We start from the raw sequence: 19,594 nt of genomic DNA on the forward strand, positions 1-19,594 counted from the left end.
CACAAGGCGAAGAAGCCTAAAATCCATTCTCACAGAGTTCTGGAATTGATACCAAAACCTCAAGATCATCCATGAATGACTCAGACTCACCGCTGTGGAGGGAGAGCCTTGAAAAGTGTCAAAAATTGCCCTACTTAATGGAAATCACAGTGTGGGGCTTAGGTGGGACTTAGACACATTAATGATGAAATCCAACAATGTCAAGGGTTAGTTTGCCGTCCTGATGTGGTTCATGACAGATCGTGGCAAGCCCACCTTCAGCGGCCAATCACTGAGATACAGCAATATATGTAGCCCCTCCTTTCAAAGATAAGCCACGACCACCATCATCACTTTTGTGAACATCTGGGGGGCTGTGGTAAGGCCGAAGGGAAGCACAGCAAATTGAAAGTGTTCCTGACCCATCTTGAACTGCAGATAATGCATGTGGGAATACAGGACGGGTACATGGAAATACGCATACTACAAATGACACAATCCAGTTTCCTGGGTCCAGGGCATATAGGATGTGAGCCAGTGTGAGCATTTTGAATTTATCTTTCTGCAGAAAGGAATTCAATGGGTGAAGGCCCAGATTAAGCCTGAGACTACAGTCCTATTTCGGCATGAGCAAGAAGCGCGAACAGCATCACTTGCCTTTCTCCTAGTCTGGTACCCATTAAATGACTCCCTTGGACAATAGAAGATGTATCTAAAGTATCAGGATTTTCAAGTGTTTCTCTGATATTCGTTCTCGCATGGAAGGAAGGTGGGTGGGAAGGAAGGTAGAAGGAAGGAAAGAAAGGGTTGGGCAAAGTCCCTTGGAACGATCTATATGACCAACTAACATAACTGATCTCCAGATGTCTAGGAAGGAAAATGTCACTTACCCAGTGTACATCTGTTCGTGGCAAGTAACACCGCCACCATCCCCACATCACTCTCCGCAACCATCACCGGTAGCCACTCCACCAATGATGCAATCCCCAACTCATACAGGAATGAGTCAAGATGACCCTGACGCATGGGACCTTTATGACGCACCAGTGTCAGATAATAGTCCAGAATGCTATCCAGCTAAACCATCGCCACCAGAGGATAGTACAGGCTACGCACAGGTGGTGTCAAGAGCAGCGGCATTTCATAATGTCAGGCTTCCTTCAGAGCCCATTGAAGGAGACTTTTTTTAATACACTGTCGTCCACACACAGCCAATATCAGAGTCTTCCTATGCTACCCGGAATGCTAAAACACTCCAAACAAGTGTTTGAGGAGCCTGTTAAAGGGAGAGCCATTACTCCAAGAGTAGATAAAAAATATAAACTGCCACCAACAGACCCAGTGTACATTACACAACAGCTAACACCAGACTCTGTTGTAGTGGGAGCAGCGCGCAAAAGAGCCAACTCTCATACTTCAGGAGATGCACCACCTCCAGATAAAGAAAGTCGAAAATTCGATACTGCAGGCAAAAGGGTGGCGGCACAGGCAGCAAACCAGTGGCGTATTGCAAATTCGCAAGCTTTGCTAGCCAGATATAATAGGGCCCATTGGGATGAGATGCAACACCTTATTGAACATTTACCCAAGGAGTTCCAAAAAAGAGCGCAGCAAGTAGTAGAAGAAGGACAGAGTATCTCCAATAGTCAGATACGGTCAGCAGTGGATGCTGCAGACACAGCTGCTAGAACTGTCAACACAGCAGTAACAATAAGGAGACATGCATGGCTGCGTACATCAGGGTTTAAACCAGAGATACAGCAAGCTGTGCTGAATATGCCATTCAACGGACAGCAGTTGTTTGGGCCGGAGGTGGACACTGCGATCAAAAAAAACTTAAGAAAGACACTGACACGGCCAAAGCCATGGGCGCACTCTACTCCCCACAGAGCAGAGGCACATTTCGAAAGACACAATTTCGAGGGGGGTTTCGAGGGCAAACCACAGAAGCCACAACCTCACAAACAAAGCCCACTTACCATAGCCAGTATCAGCGGGGAGGTTTTCGGGGACAATATAGAGGGGGACAATTTCAAAGGAATAGAGGAAAGTTCCAAAGTCCCAAAACTCCTCCAAACAAGCAGTGACTTCAAGGTCACAAATCCCCAACACATAACATCTGTGGGGGGGGGGTGTGGAGACTAACCAAGTTTTACAAACATTGGGAGGAAATAACAACAGACACTTGGGTCTTAGCAATTATCCAGCATGGTTATTGCATAGAATTTCTCAAATTCCCTCCAAACATCCCACCGAAAACACACAATATGTCAAAACAACATATAGATCTTCTAGGACTAGAAGTTCAAGCATTGCTACAAAAAGAAGTAATAGAATTTGTACCAAAACAACAATTAAACACAGGAGTTTACTCCCTGTACTTTCTGATACCCAAAAAAGACATGAGTCTGAGACCTATACTAGATCTCAGAACATTAAATACCTACATCAAATCAGATCGCTTTCACATGGTTACATTACAAGACGTAATCCCACTGCTCAAACAACAAGACTACATGACAACACTAGACCTAAAGGATGCATATTTCCATATACCAATACATCCTTCACACAGAAAGTACCTAAGGTTTGTATTCCAAGGGATACATTACCAATTCAAAGTGTTGCCATTCGGAATAACAACTGCACCAAGAGTTTTTACAAAATGCCTAGCAGTAGTAGCTGCACATATCAGAAGGCAGCAAATACATGTGTTCCCGTACCTAGACGATTGGTTAATCAAAACCAACACGCTAAGACGGTGTTCACAACACACAAAATATGTCATAGAAATCCTCCACAAACTAGGTTTCTCAATCAACTACACAAAGTCACACCTTCTGCCGTGTCAAACACAGCAATACCTAGGAGCAACAATCAACACAGCAAAAGGGATTGCCACTCCAAGTCCACAAAGAGTTCACACATTTCACAATGTAATACAGACCATGTATCCAAATCAAAAGATACAAGTCAAACTGGTGATGAAACTACTAGGCATGATGTCTTCATGCATAGCCATTGTCCCAAACGCAAGGTTGCACATGCGGCCCTTACAACAGTGCCTAGCATCACAATGGTCACAAGCACAGGGTCAGCTTCTAGATCTGGTGTTGATAGACCGCCAAACATACATCTCGCTTCAATGGTGGAACAGTATAAATTTAAACCAAGGGCGGCCTTTCCAAGACCCAGTGCCACAATACGTAATAACAGATGCTTCCATGATAGGGTGGGGAGCACACCTCAATCAACACAGCATCCAAGGACAGTGGGACATACAGCAAAAACAGTTTCACATAAATCACTTAGAACTGTTAGCGGTATTTCTAGCGCTCAAAGCATTTCAACCCATAATAAGCCACAAACACATTCTTGTCAAAACAGACAACATGACAACAATGTATTACCTAAACAAACAGGGAGGCACACACTCGACACAGTTGTGTCTCCTAACACAGAAAATATGGCATTGGGCGATTCACAACCACATTCGCCTAATAGCACAATTTATTCCAGGAATTCAGAACCAGTTAGCAGACAATCTCTCTCGGGATCACCAACAGATCCACGAATGGGAGATTCTCCCCAAATACTAAACACTTACTTCCAAATGTGGGGAACACCACAAATAGATCTATTTGCAACAAAGGAAAACTCAAAATGCCAAAACTTTGCATCCAGGTACCCACAAGATCAGTCTCAGGGCAATGCGTTATGGATGAGCTGGTCAGGGATATTTGCCTACGCTTTTCCCCCTCTCCCACTCCTTCCATATCTAGTAAACAAATTGAGTCAAAACAAACTCAAACTCATACTAATAGCACCGACATGGGCAAGACAACCTTGGTACACAACACTACTAGACCTCTCAGTAGTACCTCATGTCAAACTACCAAACAGACCAGATCTGTTAACACAACACCAACAACAGATCAGACATCCAAATCCAGCATCGCGGAATCTAGCAATTTGGCTCCTGAAATCCTAGAATTCGGACACTTAGACCTCACACAAGAATGTATGGAGGTCATAAGACAAGCTAGGAAACCTACCACTAGACACTGCTATGCAAATAAGTGGAAAAGATTTGTTTATTACTGCCATAATAATCAAATTCAACCCTTACACGCATCTGCCAAAGATATAGTAGGATACTTACTACAATTGCAAAAGTCAAAGCTAGCTTTCTCTTCAATAAAGATACATCTTACCGCAATTTCAGCCTACCTGCAAATTACGCACTCAACTTCATTATTTAGGATACCAGTCATAAAAGCATTTATGGAAGGCCTAAAGAGAATTATACCACCACGAACACCACCAGTTCCTTCATGGAACCTCAACATTGTCTTAACACGACTCATGGGTCCACCTTTTGAGCCCATGCACTCTTGTAAAATGCAATACTTAACATGGAAAGTTGCATTTTTGATTGCCATCACATCTCTAAGAAGAGTGAGTGAAATTCAAGCATTTACCATACAAGAACCATTTATTCAAATACACAAGCATAAAGTAGTTCTACGGATAAATCCAAAATTTTTACCAAAAGTGATCTCACCGTTCCACTTGAATCAAACGGTAGAATTACCAGTGTTCTTCTCACAGCCAGATTCTGTAGCTGAAAGAGCACTGCATACATTAGACATCAAAAGAGCGCTAATGTACTACATTGACAGAACAAAACTAATTCGAAAAACAAAACAACTATTTATTGCTTTCCAAAAACCTCATACAGGGAATCCAATTTCTAAACAAGGCATTGCTAGATGGATAGTTAAGTGTATTCAAACCGGCCATCTTAAAGCAAAGAGAGAGCTGCCTATTACACCAAAGGCACACTCAACCAGAAAAAAAGGTGCTACCATGGCCTTTCTACGAAATATGTAAGGCAGCAACATGGTCTACGCCTCATACATTTACCAAACACTACTGTGTAGATGTGTTAACTGCACAACAGGCCACAGTAGGTCAAGCTGTACTACGAACATTATTTCAAACAACTTCAACTCCTACAGGCTGAACCACAGCATGTGTATCTGCAGCTACACATGCCATCGAACGGAAAATGTCACTTACCCAGTGTACATCTGTTTGTGGCATTAGTCGCTGCAGATTCACATGCGCCCACCCGCCTCCCCGGGAGCCTGTAGCCGTTTAGAAGTTGATCTTGAACATTTGTAAATATATTTCTTTAAACTTCATTATGTACATACGTATTCACTCCATTGCATGGGCACTATTACTAGCATATACAACTCCTACCTCACCCTCTGCAGGGAAAACAATCTAAGATGGAGTCGACGCCCATGCGCAATGGAGTCGAAATGGGAGGAGTCCCTCGGTCTCGTGACTCGAAAAAAGACTTCTTCAAAGAAAAACAACTTGTAACACTCCGAGCCCAACACCAGATGGCGGGATGTGCACAGCATGTGTATCTGCAGCTACACATGCCATCAAACATATTGATTTCTGCCTTCCACTGAGATTACATGTGCCACTCTGGACGAATTAAACCGACCTGGGAGCCATTGCAGCATGAGGGGGGAGGACAGTTGGTGGTTTGAGGGAGTTACTAGAGGATGTCAGGTGCTTATAAAAAATGGTTGCACCTCTGTAATTGCACAGTGCGGCATCAGTCAAGGCAGATGTCAGCTTGGGGGCTTACACAGGTGTTGGCACTGGGTTTTCTATTGGAGCACATAGATTTGGTCTTGGTGCAGGCAGTGTGGAAATCTGTACCAGAGATATGGCTTTGAGGGGGGACCCACCAGCAGTAATTCAACTGCAGGCCTCTGCAGCTTCCAGGGACCTAAAGAAGCATGAGAGAGTTGGAGCTGTACAAAATATTTGCAGAATGGACTCCTTGATTGCTGCTATCTTCTGCACGGTCTATGACTGCCAGCGAAACTGGGTGTGCAGGCACTAGTTGAGGAATCCGCTCTGGAACCAGGGACTTCGAAGGGTTGCAATGTTCTTCAAGATACCCTTACCTTCCATTTTGCACTAATGTGGTCAGATGGGGTTGAGTCCTGCTTCTCCTTTCTGTGCTTGGGCTTAAACTTGGACTTACCTGAACACACTGAGTGGAAAGTGGATTGTTTGCAGGAGCAGCCACATGACTTGAGCCTGAGAACTCTTCTTGCATTAGGCAAGGTAGAGCATAGTCAGCTGGTCCCAGATTGTATTTGGGTGCACAATGGCACATTTGTCACATGACTTATGAGTCCTGACAGCTGCCTAAGTACAAAAAACACTTCTCGAACAGGTACACTACCAACATCTGCATCCTGTAGTCTCAAAATGGGTTGAGCCCTATCGTTTTTGGAATTAACATAATGTCGTAGAACAGTGGTTCCAAACCTTTTGACTTCTGTGGACCGCCACTTCATCAATACTGGAACCAGGGGACCCCCACTGAAACATTATTGGAATCTGGGGACCCCCACTTAGTCATTACCAAAAGATATGGACTCAATCTCTTAAAATTATTCAATTTTCTAAGCAGTCGCGGACCGACTGAGGAGGCTTTGCGGACCCCCAGGTTTCCAGGGACCACAGGTGGGGAACCACTGCCCTAGAACATAATCTACAATTTTTTTCGAAATCGACAAACATTAGAAGTGGACCTCTGGAAGTGCAGCAGAAGGCATGGAAATAAAGGAAGCGACATAAGCATGCAGGGGTGGTGCACAACACCATATGCTGGCACGCAGGAGCTCTGCTACTGAAGTTCTTTAGACCCAGTCTAAAGAACCCCATCTGTTCTTGGGGCTATCTTCAGTTGGAAGTATCCATCAGAACAAAAAGTGCATCAGGTATACCAAGTACACAGATGAACACTTTCCTTTTCTTCAAGAAGCCTGTGCAGACCCTCACATGGCCTAGGCCGAAATACATACAAAGTGGACACTTCTCAGATTCCAAACACTTTTATTCTAATCAACCATTGCCCAACGTATGCAGTCTAGAACTCTCACAAGCACTCTGGCCCAAAATTACAGCCACAATGTCCCCTATTCACGGCACTAATATCTTACAACATATTCTACCGGACACACTTAATACATTCATGTATGTCGAAAAAGTGTTTACATTGATAATACATTTTACCCAAACGCCTATGCATTCACATACACATGGCACTAGCAACTGTCACCACATAAATTGAATACACACAAAGATACACTGTAACCAATGTTCAGCTGCACAACCATTGCCCACTGATTTCCTCTGAGGAGTAATTTCATCGGGTGCACGGCCCAGATCAGAATTAATCAAGGAAGGCAATGATGTGCATCCACTTTTCTAAGTTAACTTATGCATCCATGTCTGAAGGCACCCCTGAATTTAGTTCATGTAATAAAACAGAAAGTCAATAGTTTAGCAGTCTGCTGACAAAACACAAAAACAAAGTTAACGAGTGGCCTAAAATACACATAAAAAAAATGCATCTTTACCCCAAATCAACCTAAAAGCTGCTTTATATCAATACATTCTGCATAATCTAGAATTCTGCATAATTTGTACTTTTGGTGCAAGTGCTACAACTTCTCTGCAAATTGTATCCCCTAGCTGCAAGAAAAAGATGCATCTTGTTTCCCCCCCATTTCAGGGTAACTTAATTAAAGTTACCGGGGAGGGAAGAACACAAGGCCTGTAATTAAATTACTTTCACATAAAGAAAATACAATCATCATTTCACTCTGTCTCCAGTAGACTTGTAAATCAAAATGGATGTCCTGTACAGTAAAACCTGGATGGATTTAATGTGCTTAAAAGGATACACAACACAGCAAAGAGTTAAAGTTCTCTTTGCACTTATATTTGGTTATTTTATGTTCTTATGCTATTTTTAGGAGCTTCGCAGAAAAACTGGCTATTTTGGAGCAGTAAATAATGTTATTTCCTGCAGGAAAGGGGTATTTCAATAACAGAATGAAATCGTACATTACGTTATGTCTGTATACACTGCAACAATTCAGAATTTAAGTTCTTATGGTTAGTAAAGTTAAACAGAAAAAAATAAAATGTATTTGCAATTCTACATGTGAGTGTTTGTGATATTTTGATAGAACAATACATCGAAATGTAATTAACTGACACCAATCACTTGTCTGGACTCCATGAACAGGCTTTTCAACTCTGCTCTTTGGGTAACCCAAAGAGAGGCCCTTAACTTACTGTTCAGGTAACTGCCTATCTGTATTCTGCTAACATCAATGCTGAGCTTTCAGCAAACAGACAGGGGAACCACACCAAGTTTTGGCATTCAGCTACCCTGCTTTGAAGTGCACTCAAAATGTTATATGTAAACACAACAGACCTGTTGAACAGGCTGCAACACTGCAAGGTGAAAGAGTCCCAATGGGAAAAGGGCCTGACTGGCTGGCAGGAAAAAAGGGGCCCTGCTCCAATGTCAGCTAATATTTGCCTGTGACAGGGAGGCCTCTTTGAAGAGCACGCAAAGTGTCAAATGAAAAACCCCAGCAGACCTGTCAAAGCAAGATGTAACATTCAAGGAGGACTTGAGAGGATGCTCACCGCCGCACCTTTGTAACTCTAAACCAGTTCTAGGGCAGCTCTTCCTTCCACAGGGGTTGGGGCTGACTGGCTAGTAGGACAAGGACAAAAGGGGAGGCAAGGCCCAGTGGTGAAGCACATCTGTTTGTGATGGGGGAAGTTTTGTGACAGGGGAAGACCCTTTGAAATGCATCAAGTCTGGACACAGCCCTCAGGCCCGCTTGTCAAAAGGGGGGGGGGGGGTTGGTTCAGGGGGGCGGTGGCAACCGCAGGGGAGAAATCATCAAGCTACCAGTTGAATATTTACAAAAAGGCTTTAAGCAGGCAAATGGTAACTTTTGTGAAGTAGCTTTTCTGTAATCGTTAGACAATATTCAACTTCACCATTAATTTAAATTATGTTTAACTATTAAGAAAAAAGTCATTGAAATATTTCTCTAGCTTTTTCCCAGTAAAATATAACATTTATTAAACTTAATATTGTATCCCAATGTTTTCCTATGGAACAGCCAACCACACTAGAGTGAAAATAGCTTTGAGGTACTACATGTTGAACAGTAACCTTAACATGTCTTACACTCTACCTTAATTGGCATTAAGTCTTACTTATGGGTAACTCATAACTAACTCAAATGGAGGGTTTTAGGACTATCAAAAGGGGTTATTTTGACAGGTCGATTTTGTAGTTTAAACCTACACAGCCAGGCTACTGGTAGCAAGCTTTCAGTCACGCCACCCACTGCAGTGGGTGGCTCAATGAGTGATGCAGCCCAGTGGTGACATTTAACTTACAGGCCATGCATACAGTATACTACAGACTTACAGGTAAATTAAACATGTTAATCAGGACTATACCAACTTTATAATGTTGAAAGGAGGAGCACAAGCACTTTACCACTAGTTAGCAAGGACAAAGTGAAGAGTTCCAGAGCCAGCAAAAATAGGATTCAGCAAAAAAGGCGACAAATATAATAAAAAGGGGTGACCCTGCAGAAAGGGCACATTTGAAATACAAAGCAAGACCGGTATAGAACAGTATTGTGATTAGTCAAAAAAACAAGAATTCTGGTAAATTACCATAGATGGAATGATGAATTATATAGACCGTTCTGAAAGAGACTCTGGCACAAATGGAAAGTCAGAGCAGATAACGGAGAATGGAAGATAACTTACTGAAGTAATGAGTCCTGGAGTTTGATTTTGCAAGATCTGCGGGAATAGAGTGAAGACCTCATCTCTAAGTAGATAGCAATGGAATAGCCAATGTGTTATCCTATAAAGGCTGCAACTGATGTGCACCATTCTCATTCACTAAAAAAATGGAAGAATGGCACAAATCTTTATCTGAAAAGTGCACAAAGCAGAGACGTGGGTAGAAATTTGTTCAGAAATGTCAATTTTAACTCCAAGGTTCTTGATCACCAATAAAGGTGATAGGCAGATCCAGGGTTCCAAAAGCCAAAGGGAGGAATTCCAGAGGTCCTACTCCCTCTGGCCACTTGCACCTATGTATTTTCAGCATTAATCCAATGCCTTACCACCATTACCTTATAACCAACAAACAGATCTAAAGACAAGTCTCATTAGCACAGACGTTGCTGAGCTGAAATAGAAGTTTAGTCATCAGTGTCAGAGTCAAAGCAATAGGAGCAAATGAGGGGGCGAGATCCAGAACCAAGGTTAAATAGGTTTAGGAAATGAACAGATCCCAATGAAACACCGAAAAAGATGCCAACATAAATAGGCCTAACTTAACTCTCGGAGTGCGGTCTAAAACAGAAGATGTAAACCAGCTGATTACAGCACCACTTCGTTTAACTTGGTTATCAAAGGGATGTGGTCAACAGTGTAAGATGCCACTTATAAACTTAACAGCAGCGGTGAGGCATAGATCGTTGAAGGCTGCAAGAAGCACAGTTACTGTGCTATGGCCAGAACGGAAACAGAAGCCTGAGGATCATGCAGAACTCCAATCGTTTCCAGAAAAGCTCAGAATTATTAGCCACATTGAGGTCCAATATTATGGCAACTGCATACAAGGAAATTGGCATGTAACTGGCCTAAGAATCAAGACCTGTTTTATTGTTTTTTTGTTTTGTTTTTTGTTTTTATCAGAAGCAGGGCAATATACCTATTTTGAAGGAAGTGGAACAGTGACTGTAGAGACTGACGTGCTTAGAAGAGAATGGAGGGGGTCTTAAAAATGTAATTTGTACACAAAATGGACTATATTAGGGTCCACAGGAGTGCCACATTTACAGAGTTGTCAACTAGAGGACCTGGTAAGAGGCAAAAACACGTTTCAGTACAGTGATAGGGAACATGTTTTTAGGTCAGCTTTCCCAGAGACATACTAGCATTAAAAAGGTGACCAACACAGGGGAGTAGGCTGTCCCTGGGTAGCACAGGTGGGCTAAGGCAGGTTTTTGGACACATACAAATGAACTGCATTGGCCCTCGATTCTGCTATCTTAGAAACCCCTAGAATGGTGCTTCCACAGGAGCAAGAAGTTCTGTAAAATATAGGCGAGATGTAATGGAAATTGTTATGGTAAAATGTTCTTAGGTCTCCACCAATTATGACCACTGAGGAATTAAAGTGGTGCTGGAATCTGGGACTGTGTACTCTGGTCACTTAAAGGAGGACAACTGGAAACTGGCTTTCTTTTAAATCTTCTGAAGACCATTCCCGGGTTCAGGGAAACTGCCCTCCTTGAAGTCCACAAAGAGAAGAGAACTCGTAGCATCTCTGCAGAAGATCTAGGAGGCTAGGGGACCAGACCTTTTGTTGGCACCCTCATTGACAACACAGGCTGAGAAGTCTGCAACTCAATTAAATCTGTGACCTGATACCCTATGAAGAATGCCTCAAGTTTGGAAAACATGTGAGTAACCAGGAAGATATTTAACTCTTTATGAAGTCTGGACTTTGAAATGTTTCAGCTTCGACAGACTGATCCAACTAAACAAATGGCCAACTTTAAGAGGAAAGATTTCCTCAAATCAACCTATGTTGAACTTTTTGATGCAAAGTTCAATGCTTCAGTCTGGAAAACCAGGTATTTGACCATAGAGTGCTGCCCCCAGCCTTGCCTCCTAGAATTGCCTTGCTCAAGAATTATGTCTCCTTGAAAAGAGAGCGAAAAGTCGTTAAAGCGTTCCAACTGCCAACACAATTTTGTGGTTATAAACCAAGTTCATCCCACCTGGAGCTTCTAATTCCAATTTTCAAGGCTTCAGCAGAACCACAAATACAGATCTATCAGACCTTGGGAAGCTCAGCTCAAGCATTGTTGTCCTCCCTTGCCCAGCTGGAAGATGATGATTAATAACAAAGACTGAGTCAGAAGGTGAAACTGTGGTTACGTTCAGCCTGAAAGGGTGCCTAAGAGTAAGTTAACAGTGTCACAAAGCACAGCACTTTTAGGTATAGATTATTTTCTATAGATGCGTTTTTTTTTATCATATCTTTAAAAATGTGTATTTCCTAAACCGCTTACTCAAAATGTGCTGTTTAGTCTTGTTTGATTCACCAAACTGTCTTCCTTTAAATTTTATAAAATTTTATTGTTTTGGTTCTGTAAAATACATTACATAATTCTTTTTCGGAGAGACTCTTACGTCTATGTGTCAAGGTACCAACCTTACTTTGTCTCTTAAACGCTAAATTGTTTAAGTTAGTAGGAGAGCAAGGTCGAAATGGTGGATGAGTTGGAGTAAGCTCCCTTTACTTCCTCAGAACATCCTTGGGGCTATTTCCTAACCCTGAAGCCTCCCGGGTATGGGGCTGATCAGTGGAGCCCCCTCTGGGATGACATCACTGCAGTGTGGTGGGGAACGGCACCACCACGTGGAGAAATGCAGGGTGTAGCAGTGGTCCAGGAGCCCTGCCTGACTGCTTGCCCGTATTCACCTTCCAGAGACCAGGTTCCTGGGGCCAGATAGAGATGGACGTGACTAGGCCCTGAGACTGCTGTGCTGGTTATGCCAGGGGTTGGAGAAGTGGACCGGGCCTTGAAGTAGAAAAGCTGGCCTGCAGGAGACTGTTGGTGGAAACACAGAGGATGGGTCCCCGTGAGAGAGGGAGCTCCCATCTTTTCCCCGTTCTGTCATCAACAGCCCCTTGGGGCATGGAGTGTGGGACTGCCCAGCCTGCGATAAGTGTGGGATCTGGGTTGGGCGGGCTGAGGGTGAGTTGCACAGGGCCCTTATTTCTCTGCGGGCTTCCCAGGACAAGGAGGACCGGAGACCTGGCCTGTGGGTTTGGGTGGGTATTTGGGTTGGCTTGCCATGCTGAGAGGCTATGGGACGAACCATGGACTGAGGCATGGAGTGCCCGATTCCTCCCTCTCCCTCAAGTCTTTTGGACCACCTGGGGTGCAAAGAATGCAAAGTGGGACCATGAGTGGTCACCAGGTTGACTAATCATGCTGCCCCACCCTAGCGCTGCTGAGTGGTGGCAAGGGGGTTGGATAATCCGTCTTGCCTTCTCTGTGCTGGGCCAGAGTATTTCCAACTGACTCCACCTTACACTATCGTACTAGACCCACTCTCACCAGTGGTGAACTAAGCTGACTTGCTAGCAGACAGATCTGGAGCCATGTGTAAAGAGAAAAGCCAGTCCTCCCAGTCCCCAACTGAGAAATTTACTACAGATTCTATGGCCACAGGAGGGGCACCCCCGGAGAAACCAATAGGACTCTCTTAGACGGAGTCAACCAATACTCACATCCTGCAAGCTATCTAGCCAGCAAGAAAGGCAGTTGAAAAGAGAATAAGTGAGGTGCAGAGGGATGTAACTTTGCTCATGCAAGACCTACAGAATGTGGTTAACTGAGTTGCAGAAGCGGAAGGTCGAGTCACCACATCAGAGGATGACGTTTCCACTATCAAGGGCACAGTAGCTAGGCTGACACTCTCGATGAAACAACTTGAGGCAAGACTGGAGGATGCTGAAAACAGATCAGGCAGAAATAATTTTCGATTTGTGCGGTTCACAGAGGGAGAAGAAGGAAGGGAACCTGAATCCTTCAAGGAGACTTGCCTTAAATCCTGGATCCCGGTAGATCTCCTTTCTAAATGGTTTGTCTTCAAACGGCCAAGGCCAAGTCTCTTCTAATCCACCTTTACTAGGCGGTCCGAGATGATTAGGTGGCAAACAACAATCCCTACTAAACAACAGCTTCTGTTACCTTGGCATACAGGTTTCAGTGGAATCGGCTATGACCTGGTCCCTCAACCTACCCCTTTCCAAACAAACTGAAACAAGACCTTAAATCATGGGTGAACCTGCCACTTCAGATCCTAGGCAGAGTGGCCTTAGTCAAAATGATCAGTTTACCCAGGTTCCTGTATCTCCTTCAAAATTACCGACTACACATTCCTGCACCTTGGTTCCAAGATCTCTCAATCACACTCCGAACCTGGCTGTCCCCCCTGCATAGAATGGGATAAATGCTGCCAATAAACATTCAATGGGTTATGGCGGGGGAGGGGGTCTGATTGGAGTATGGTGGACATCTGTGTCTATTATTGGCACTTCCAGCTACTGGTGATTAAAGACTGGCTGAATGGGGGATGAGGAGACCCAACCTATAAGCCTGGTCTAGACAGCATTCTTCACTTGGTATACGGGGGCCCTCTTTCCCGCATTATTCCAAAGCCCATTCTAGAGGTGATCTCTGATTGGCGCACTGTGCAATAAAGGCATGGCTGCGAGAAACTAATCACCCAACACACTCCACTCTGGAGGGGAAAACATCTCAGTCAAGTCTCTCACCTAGAAGGTTTCAGGAAATGGGATAAGAGTGGTGTTACCTGCCTTGAGGACGTGTAGTGCAGAACACCAATGAAATCCTTCCGGAAGTTGCAAGCACAGTTCTCACTCTCTATCACGCAGTTCCACAAATACTTAGAACTGAGACATGCACTTCTTTCCCACCAGAACGACCTACTCAACCTCCCTCAATCATCCACCAAAGCAGTAGAAGCCAAACTGCTCCAGGGTGCCCTGGGAAAGGGAGGGATTTCACAGGGATACAACAAAACCATTAATAATTAAATCCCCTGACACATTAGCACCCCCCAACAAAAAATGGGAGACCTGAGTGGACCCCCCGGACGAGGCCGACTGGAGGGACATGCGAACAGCCTCGCAGGAGTTATCCATCCTGTCCAGGCTGCGACTCATCCAACTTCACTATCTGCATGCGCCCTTATATGTCTACGGACAGCTGGCGGAAAAGTGACCATGGACGGCTTCCGCTGCTGCTCCACAGTCATAAAAAATTATTGGTTCGCCAAATGAAGTGAAATCGGAATTATAGGAGAGACAGTTGGAGCTATCCCCGAGATTAGCTCTCTTGGGGATTATGGAATCATGCAGATCGCTCATCAGTGGGCAAGGGTACGCTACTAGCGAAGCGAGACAAAGAGCTCCAGTGACACGCCACACACCCTCCAAAGCTCTTGGACTGCTATGCAGCAAGGGACTGGGGCTCCAAGCTGGAACAACCCATGAACCTAGATAGAGGCTGCCCAAGCAAGCACACCAAGATATGAGGACGTTGGTGAACCTGCTCAGGGATTTGCAATGACATTCACAACTGCTGCTGTTGTTGGTGTACCAGTATTATTGAAACAAAATTTGATCATAAAATAAACTGTTGAAGCTCAGCTCCAGCTCACATCAAAATGGAGGCCTCTTCCCCTTAATTATAATTTCACTTTCCTACACACACACATGAGGAATCTAACAAAGAAACAAGAGTCCCATTCTAAGACACAAGAGAGGTTACAGCAGTCACAAAGAAGACACTTTAATGTGCTGGAGATAGCATTTGATATCTATGCTAAACAACTGACGTTTAGGAAAATAATGCTTTTTCCATGATGTTCACATCGCAGAAGCACAGAGTCACGTTATTAGTGCAATATTCATGAAATGTCAATCATGGTTACCTGCAAGGGCATCCCTATAAAGTTGCACAAAGTGACTGAAGATATCCTTGGGAAGACACTTTTCATCTTGCAAACACTGCAAGAGAATAACAATTTCGGACTGGCCAACTGCATGCATTCCCTTTGTAGTGAAACACCAGCATTTCCTGTTGACATCTGTAGAGAAGAAAATAAATAAGTGAGGCCTGGTCCAGTATTTATCAGCAACATCCTGCACAAGACTACCAACACATCATTGCAAATACGCTGCAAACTACTTTTCACCACAAATTTAATAAAAGTATTTGAGATTTGAATTATTAAGAAATAACTTGAATGGTTATAAAACTAACTCAATGTTCTTTTGTAGCCTGAAAAAAGCTGAGATATATTTATCTCTAATTATTTTCTCCATTGTTGGTATGGTCATCATATTCAAGACCTTTGATTTATCAAAAACTGTATTTTAATTTTGCTGACACAAATATAGGTTACCACATTTAACACTTTTATAATAAAAAGAGTCTCGCAGGCAGCACAGATTAAAAAGTACAGATGTTCACTATTTTTCAATCTTCCATTTCGGTAAGGAACCACAAACATTGCTATTGTTAAGGTAAGTCACCTAGCAAACATATAGCAACCCCTTCTTCATTCGAGATTTTGGAGTAGTATCATCATCATATCTTGGGGAAGGCGTCCCAAACACCCTGCAAAAGAGCAATACATGAAACAGGACATCCCAGTCGCATCCCATTATCTGGGTTCCCTTCATATGAGCAACAAATAGAAGCTACACCCTCTCAAATTTGTAAACCACATCATGTACAAAAGCTTTTCCATTGCAAAAATAAACCACACCTTTCCCCTATCACATTAAGTTGGGGAGCTTTCAGCAGTGTCCACGACTGAGCAATGGAAAATCAGCCAGAGCAGCAAATGCGTGTTTAACCCCTTAGCTGCTGGGCCTTTTCCCCCCCAGTGCTGAGCCCTTTTTTGGCTATTTGGGGTAGTTCGCGCTTAGGGCTTCATAACTTTTTGTCCACATAAGCTAACCACGCCAAATGTGCGTCCTTTTTTTCCAACATCCTAGGGATTCTAATGGTACCCAGAGTTTGTGGTTTACCCTGGAGGAGACCAAGAAAATAGCCAAAATACAGTGAAAATTTAGTTTTTTCCAAAAAAATGGGAAAAAAGGGCCGCCGAAGAAGGCTTGAGTTTTTTTTCCCTGAAAATGCCATCAACAAAGGGTTTCTGGTGCTGAAATCACTATCTTCCCACCTTTCAGGAACGGGCAGACTTGAATCAGAAAACCACATTTTCCAACACAAATTTGGCATTTTACTGGGACATACCCCATTTTTACTATTTTTGGTGCTTTCAACCTCCTTCCAGTTAGTGACAGGAATGGGTGTGAAACCAATGCTGGATCCCGGAAAGCTAAACATTTCTGAAAACTAGACAAAATTCTGAATTCAGCAAGGGGTCATTTGTGTAGATCCTACAAGGTTTTCCTACAGAAAATAACAGCTGAAATAAAAAAATATTGAAATTGAGCTGAAAACAACAGCCATTTTTCTTTATGTTTTACTCTGTAACTTTTTCCTGCGATGTCAGATTTCTGAAAGCAATATACCGTTTTGTCTGCTGGACTCTTCTGGTTGCGGGGATATAAAGGGCTTATAGGTTCATCAAGAACCCTAGGTACCCAGAGCCAATAAATGAGGTGCACCCTGCAGTTGGTTTTCATTCTATACTGGGTATACAGCAATTAATTTGCTGAAATATGAGGAGTGAAAAAGAGGTATCAAGAAAACCTTTGCATTTCCAAAATGGGATCAAGATAAGGTTTTGAGGAGCAGTGGTTATTTGCACATCTTTGAATTCCGAGGTGCCCATACTAGCATGTGAATTGCAGGGCATTTCTCAAATAGACGTCTTTTTTACACACTCTCTTATATTTGGAAGGAAAAAATGTAGAGAAAGATAAGGGGCAATAACACTTGTTTTGCTATTCTATGTTCCCCCAAGTCTCCCGATAAAAATGATACCTCACTTGTGTGGGTAGGCCTAGCGCCCGCGACAGGAAATGCCCCAAAACACAACGTGGACACATCCCATTTTTTCACAAAATACAGAGCTGTTTTTTTGCAAAGTGCCTACCTAGCTCAGCCGGCACATAGGGAAACCTACCAAACCTGTACATTTTTGAAAACTAGAGACCTAGGGGAATCCAAGATGGGGTGACTCGCGGGGCTCTGACCAGGTTCTGTTACCCAGAATCCTTTGCAAACCTCAAAAAGTGGCTAAAAAAACAAGTTTTCCTCACATTTCGGTGACAGAAAGTTCTGGAATCTGAGAGGAGCCTCAAATTTCCTTCCACCCAGCATCCCCCCAAGTCTCCCGATAAAAATGATACCTCACTTGTGTGGGTAGGCCTAGCGCCCGCGACAGGAAATGCCCCAAAACACAACGTGGACACATCACAGAAAACAGAGCTGTTTTTTGCAAAGTGCCTACCTGTAGATTTTGGCCTCTAGCTCAGCCGGCACCTAGGGAAACCTACCAAACCTGTGCATTTCTGAAAACTAGAGACCTAGGGGAATCCAAGGAGGGGTGACTTGCGGGGCTCGGACCAGGTTCTGTTACCCAGAATCCTTTGCAAACCTCAAAAAGTGGCTAAAAAAACAAGTTTTCCTCACATTTCGGTGACAGAAAGTTCTGGAATCTGAGAGGAGCCACAAATTTCCTTCCACCCAGCGTTCTCCCGATAAAAATGATACCTCACTTGTGTGGTTAGGCCTGGTGCCTGCGACAGGAATAGATCACACAACGGTCAATGTTGGTCCTTACGTGAGGCAGCTGTTGACCCTGGGGTGATCCATTCCTGACACAGACACTAGGTGTAGGCACTCAAGTGGGGTAGTGTTTTTATCAGGACAGGTGAGGAGTCACTGGGTGGTAGGAATATTGTGGATCCCAGCATATTCCTGTAGTTTGTGTGACAGAAATGCGAGAAAAATTGAGTTTTTTTTCAACATTTCAGCTTTGCAGGGTATTCTGGGTAAGAAAACTTTGGGGAAGCCACACAAGTCACACCTCTGTGGACTCCCCCGAATGTCTAGTTTCCAGAAATGTTTGGGTTTAGTGTGTTTCTCTATATGGCCGCCGAATCCAGGACCAAAAACAGGTGCCTGCCTTACAAAACCAGTTTGTTTTGCCATGGATAATTTTGATGTCTCCACAATATGATTTGGGTGGTGGAATTTGGGGCTGAACTAAATTGGGGAGCTCCCAAGAGAGCACTCTCTCTCTGCTTGCCGCCGCATTCACCTGCTCTCTGGGTTGGCCTAACCCACTATTACCCAGTTGCACAAACAGCTTGCGAAGGGACAGCAGGACTGTCCTCATCACCTCCCTCATAATGTACTGGAAGAGGAGTTATCGAATGAGACTCCTCTGACTGAAAAATCACTCCCAGAGTCTGCGCCATTGTCCTATCCCTCAGATGCTGTCTCAGTATCTGATGTCTCAGTCTCTGATCCTATGTCAGAGCGGTCCTCTATAACCCGAGTGCAGGCAGCAGTCATCCATCAAGATGCCATCTCTGCTATTGGCTAAACTGTTGCTCTAAAACACTAGCCTACGTAGACAGTCACAAAATCGATGGTGTGTGAGATACGTGCAACAGTAGAGGCCACCTTACCTGCGTTTCTTCCCTCAATCAGCACGTACTTTCAAGACACTCAAAAAACACCTTGTCACATACCATTCGTCACAGTCTTTAGCACCTCCTGCGCCCAGTCCAACAATCATTATTGGTGCTCCCACTCCCTCCTCCTCGGATTCCCTCATTACCACCCAGCAAAAGTGCCCTTCATCTCTCCATAGACTTTGCTAATGTACTCGGCTATTTACATAAAATACAGATTTGCTCTTTGCAGTAGGCATATAAACCTTCAGCGCTTCTTTATGGCACTAAAACTGCCACTAGACAAGTCGGACCCTTTTCCCCCCAGGGAAACCACACACATATTGACAAAAGTGATATATATATATATATGACAGCCAATCACCTGAAACTCAACTCAAGCAAAACCGAAATAATCCTCTTTGGCCCACACAAAAACACCTGGGACCCCTCATGGTG

The 19,594-nt window shown here is 43.8% G+C and overlaps 1 protein-coding gene across 2 annotated transcripts in view; it reads right to left on the bottom strand.

Moving 5' to 3' along the window:
- The window catches only part of ZFYVE9 (zinc finger FYVE-type containing 9), a 391,527-nt gene that overhangs the window by 91,651 nt on the left and 280,282 nt on the right, over positions 1–19,594 (bottom strand). For both annotated transcript variants that reach the window (XM_069232671.1, XM_069232672.1), the window contains one exon: positions 15,466–15,621. In XM_069232671.1, the coding sequence (XP_069088772.1) occupies positions 15,466–15,621 (156 nt within the window). The remainder of the gene's footprint in view (positions 1–15,465; positions 15,622–19,594) is intronic.

Source organism: Pleurodeles waltl, chromosome 4_2 (genome assembly GCF_031143425.1).
Source record: "Pleurodeles waltl isolate 20211129_DDA chromosome 4_2, aPleWal1.hap1.20221129, whole genome shotgun sequence".
Taxonomy (NCBI): Eukaryota; Metazoa; Chordata; class Amphibia; order Caudata; family Salamandridae; genus Pleurodeles; species Pleurodeles waltl.